The sequence below is a fragment of the Lithobates pipiens genome, unplaced genomic scaffold (genome assembly GCF_037356315.1).
Source record: "Lithobates pipiens isolate NorthernLeopardFrog02 unplaced genomic scaffold, aLitPip1_a1.2 Scaffold_24, whole genome shotgun sequence".
Taxonomy (NCBI): domain Eukaryota; kingdom Metazoa; phylum Chordata; class Amphibia; order Anura; family Ranidae; genus Lithobates; species Lithobates pipiens.
The window spans coordinates 17,621,849-17,627,385 of NW_027507786.1; the positions used below are offsets into that span (position 1 = coordinate 17,621,849).

Here is a 5,537-nt window from a genome sequence, read left to right on the forward strand (position 1 = left end):
CCCTCTAGCTGCCGCCCCCTACGAGGACACCGCACCCTCCAGCTATCGCCCCGTACAAGGACACCGCACCCTCCAGCTGCCGCCCCATACGAGGAGACCACACCCTCCAGCTGCCGCCCCGTACGAGGACACCGCACCCTCCAGCTGCCGCCCCGTACGAGGACACTGCACCCTCCAGCTGCTGCCCCGTACGAGGACACTGCACCCTCCAGCTGCCGCCCTGTACGAGGACACCGCACCCTCCAGCTGCCGCCCCGTACGAGGACACCGCACCCTCCAGCTGCCGCCCCGTACGAGGACACCGCACCCTCCAGCTGCCGCCCCGTACGAGGACACCGCACCCTCTAGCTGCCGCCCCGTACGAGGACACTGCACCCTCTAGCTGCCGCCCCGTACGAGGACACCGCACCCTCCAGCTATCGCCCTGTACAAGGACACCGCACCCTCCAGCTGCCTCCCCGTACGAGGACACCGCACCCTCTAGTTGCCGCCCCCGTACGAGGACACCGCACCCTCCAGCTGCCGCCCCGTACGAGGAGACCGCACCCTCCAGCTGCCGCCCCGTACGAGGACACCGCACCCTCCCGCTGCCGCCCCGTACGAGGACACTGCACCCTCCAGCTGCCGCCCTGTACGAGGACACCGCACCCTCCAGCTGCCGCCCTGTACGAGGACACCGCACCCTCCAGCTGCCGCCCCGTACGAGGACACCGCACCCTCCAGCTGCCGCCCCGTACGAGGACACCGCACCCTCCAGCTGCCGCCCCGTACGAGGACACCGCACCCTCCAGCTGCCGCCCCGTACGAGGACACTGCACCCTCCAGCTGCCGCCCCGTACGAGGACACCGCACCCTCCAGCTGCCGCCCCGTATCTCTGCTATTACTTGGCTGACAGTTACATTGTGCCTAGAATCACTATTGTCTAATAAGTGCATTACCTTTATATAAACTTGTTTTCTGATATTGCCACACCCCCGATTGGTGCTGCTCCTTTCTCCTTGTGTCTCATTACCTACAGAGTTTCCTCTGCCCTTCAGCGGGCTGCCTTTCCAATGTGTGCACAAGGATCCCTGTCAGTGGCGGCTGGTGCTCCATCGGTAGGGATGCCGGCAGATGCACCCGACCCCCATCACTCCAGCCCTCACCGCACACCATACCCACGCCCCTCCAGTCACCAGCCCATTCACCCTGTGCTGACAGGTTGCGGCTTTCCCCCTCAGTCTCCTCCGTGTCCCGGCTCTGACGGTCGAGTGCGTCTCCTCTCTTCTCGTCCTCGAACAATTGAGTTTGTTTAGATGTGTGCTGGTCGACACACTAGACTTAAGGCTTTTAGATGTCAGCTCATGGTGTGTTACCGTGAGTGAGATCCCTAATAATCCTAAAGGATAATGTGATAGGTGATGGACACGGATATGGAACTAATCACTTTGTCACGTTAATCTGGAATATTTTTCACATGTATCATTTGTTTGGTACACATATGGACTTTAATTAAATTTGATTTGTATAGCGCAATTTGTTACCTATTTCTATTGTGATATACATGCCCCCCCCCCCCCCCCAATAGAGGTGTCCTCTCATCAGCCATAGCGCTCCAACTACCATTGTTTTTTTTTGACAGAATCTATCTTACTACTTCTTTACTCTTCTTTGTGTTTCTTGCCTCGCTCCCCTCTCCCGATTTTTCATGGTTCTACTGCTAACCCTGGGCCTTTCCAGGGAAGGCATCTTGTTTCACCCGCATGATTCTGCTGATGAATATGGGAAAAATGTTTTGATTCAAATATTTTCTAAAATATTTTTTCTATTTTAATAGTCGATATACCGATATCTGTTATAAGCTGTAATTCTTGCCTACTGGTCCTCCCTGCGTGGTGGCAAGAATTATTTTTGCTCCATGTTGCATATTTCCCATCTTTGTATGCAAATCCTTCAATACAAATATTGAACAAGAAAATCAATGAAGAGATCTGTTTTACATCTTTTAACTGTGAACAAGTTCATTAACATAAAAAGTTTAAACAAACACTACAAATGGTATGCATGCCTGTGGCGCAACATCGCAAAAGGAAAATATTCTACTTGGCGCATCATTCATTGTGTTCAAGCCTTAATGTTAAGCTTCCATGAAAATAAAAGGTCAACTTTACTGACAGACCCCCAAACACTTATTTGCCAGAAAAATGCAATTTGATTTTGACAAGTGGTCAGTCACGGCCCTCACATTAGTGGCGAACAGGCGCCACCTCCCTTTCATGCGCGTGACCCCTAATCTATATGCAGGGTGCCAGATGCATGGATTCCAATGGGGGGGGGGGGGTTTAAAGCTTGTGATTAGAGCCAGAGCCTCTTATAGTCTTCAAAAAAGAATGGGCTCAGGGCGCAAAGCTCTGAGCCCCGAGTCCACCCAGTTGTGTGATGATAGGGAATGAATATTCACTATTGTCAAACTGATCCTCCTCCCAGCCAATCAGGAAGTGGGCCCTGAAAGCCAACACTTGATTGGCTGAAAGGACAGGTGATCCTGTTGGATGCCTAGGAGGAGTTGGGAGGAGACGCGGGGCGTAAGCTGCCATGATGCAGAGGAGGAGGGGATGCGATAGAAGCCGCCACCTAACTGCCCTGTTGCCCATCACCCATAGGCGTGCAGCCTGCCCGAAACCTAGATGGGGTAAGTGTGGGGCTGGACCACAAGACCCTGCCCGGGGGGGTGCAGGTGATCTGAACGACAGTGGTTGTCTGCTGCCTAACCCCCCCCAAAAAAAACAGCTACCAATCCAAGTGGTTTTAGCTAGCCATCGGTAAAGCAGATTCTCCTGGAAGCCCCACATTAAGTTTAATATGAAGGTACAACTCTTTATTATCACTATAAGGCTGGGCTCACACTGCCACTCGGAGCGTCTGACAGCAGGGGTCTGATGCATCCCTGTTCACAGCTTCAGATCCGATTTTTGGCTGAATTCAGACCAGAAACTGACCAGAAGATGCACAGGACTCCTGTGCAATTCACACCGGAGCCGCTCCCTAGAGAGCCGGTCACAATCTCTTGACATGCGTATTGGAAGCAGGGAAGACCGGAACCAATTCACAATAGTGTGAACCCAGCCTAAAAATTTAATTACATCTGTTGTCAAGCAAAAGCTTCCTTGAATTTAAATCGGGATGACAGAGAATTATGTAACATTTTGGAAAAAATATACAAAGTAGAAGTCCAGCATTTGAGGTCAGGATGGCGAAAATCTCCACAGCCACCATGTATTTCCCTTTGGTGCTCAGATAGGCCGGGATCATGGCAATCCAGACACTGCAGAACACCAGCATGCTGAAGGTGATGTATTTGGCTTCATTAAAACTGTCCGGTAATGTCCTTGCTAAAAACGCTGTACTGAAACTGAAAGCAGCCAGGATCCCCATATATCCCAGGACAGAGTAGAACCCGATAACTGACCCTTCATTACACTGAACGATGATCTTTGTTTGATATGATCGTTTGTCCAACTCCTGGAATGGGTGAGAGATCGACAACCATGCAATACAGATTAAAACTTGGATTGATGAGCAGATGAAGACAACAGAATTGGGCAGCTTTACTCCAACCCATTTCTTCCACACACTGCCCGGTTTGGTGGCTTTGAAAGCAAGCCAAACCATCACAGTCTTGCCCAACACAGAGGAGACCGCTATGGTAAAAAGAAATCCAAAAGATGTTTGGCGCAGCCAACAGGTTGTATCCATGGGACGACCCAGGAACAAGAACACACAGAGGAAACCCAACATGATGGAGACCAGGAGGACAAAGCTGAGGCTCTTGTTATTGGCTCTGACAATGGGGGTATCTCCATATGAGATAAATACAATCATTGTCAAAAAAGTTAAAATGCAAAGGAATAAAGAGATAACCATGAAAATTAAAGATAGATTATCAGTATAAGACAAAAACTCTGTCTGCTTGGGATTACATTCCGTTTTGTTCTCATTTGGCCATTCGTGGTCCAGACACTTCATGCAGTTCTCACTTCCTGAAAAATAAAACCAATTGTGGAATTTAGAACATGTTTGATTTTAGTTTTTAATTTACACAGAATAAAAAGTATTTTGGACAAAAACTATAAAACTCCTTTCATGACGAGGCCATTTTTTGGATACAACACTGTTTTATTTTAACTGACAGTTGTGCGGTCATGCAAAGCTGTATCCAAATAAAATGTATGTCCTTTGTTTCCCACAAATAGAGTTTTCTTTTGGTGGTATTTAATTACCTCTAAAAACTTGGCCAAAGTGTCAATTTTTTGTGTGGCCACCATTATTTTCCAGCACTGCCTTAACCTTCTCGGGCATGGAGGTCACCAGAGCTTCACAGGTTGCCACTGGAGTCCTCTTGCACTCCTCCATGACGACATCATGGGGCTGGTGGATGTTGGAGACCTTGCGTTCCTCCACCCTCCGTTTGAGGATGTCCCACAGATGCTCAATAGGGTTTAGGACAGGAGACATGCTTGGCCAGAACACACAATCGGAATTTCCGACAACAGATGTTCGATGTGAGCTTGTTGTCGGAAATTCCAACCGTGTGCATGCTCCATTGGACATTTGCTGTTGGAATTTCGAGAGGTGGATCTCAAATTTTCCATCAACAAAATTTGTTGTCGGAGAATCTGAGCGTGTGTAGACAATTCCGATGCACAAAACTCCACGAATGCTCGGAATCAAGCAGAAGAGCCGAAATGGCTATTGAACTTAATTTTTATCGGCTCGTTGTACGTGTTGTACTTCACCGGATTCTTGGCAATCAGAATTTCTGACAATATTTGTGTGATCGTGTGTATGCAAGACAAGTTTGAGCCAACATCCTTTGGAAAAAAAATCCATGTTTTTTTTTTTCGTCGAAATGTCCGATCGTGTGTACGAGGCATTAGAAAGTAGTAGTAATATCCACCTGTTTCATTGGACATCTCTCCTTCTGAGCACGGGACACAACCATGACAGCATTCATGTCTATCTGAGCTCGGCACTTCTCTGTTTCCTGGTAAACAGTCTTCAGAACACTGCGATCTCGGGATCTAGACAAAGAGAATTTTTTGTTAGACAACCTTCAGGAAAAACTTAAAGCGGGAGTAAACCCAGTTTAAAAAAACACTTACATTCCCGGCATGCCGGAAATGCTAACTTTCACATTGGTTGTGCTCTCAACCAAACTTTCAAACCATCCAATGGCTGGTTTAATAACTGATCACATGTGCAGCATTATGGCAGTTGAAGAATCATTAGAGGCCAAGATGGCAGCTTCCTTGACCGAAAACGATAGAAGGGTTTACTTCCACCACTTAAGGACCAAGCCTAATTTTCGCACTTGCTGTTGACCAGTTAAAATCTTTTTTTTCTTCTTGCAAGAAAATTACTTAGAACCCCCAAACATTATATATTTTTTTTTCAGACGCCCTAGAGAATAAAATGCAGATCTTTACAATATGTTATGTCACACCATATTTGCACAGCGGTCGTACAAATGCAATTGTTTTGGAAAAAAAAGAAAACA

At 48.0% G+C, this 5,537-nt stretch overlaps 1 protein-coding gene across 1 annotated transcript; it reads right to left on the reverse strand.

The window, feature by feature from the left end:
* Positions 1–736: 736 nt before the first annotated feature.
* On the reverse strand, positions 737–5,110 carry LOC143929690 (vomeronasal type-2 receptor 26-like). The gene is made up of 2 exons (XM_077453636.1): positions 4,938–5,110; positions 737–4,020 (listed from the first exon to the last, which is right to left on the reverse strand). The coding sequence occupies exons 1-2, from the start codon at positions 4,951–4,953 to the stop codon at positions 3,116–3,118; spliced, it is 921 nt and encodes a 306-aa protein (XP_077309762.1). The 5' UTR covers positions 4,954–5,110; the 3' UTR covers positions 737–3,115.
* Positions 5,111–5,537: the final 427 nt, after the last annotated feature.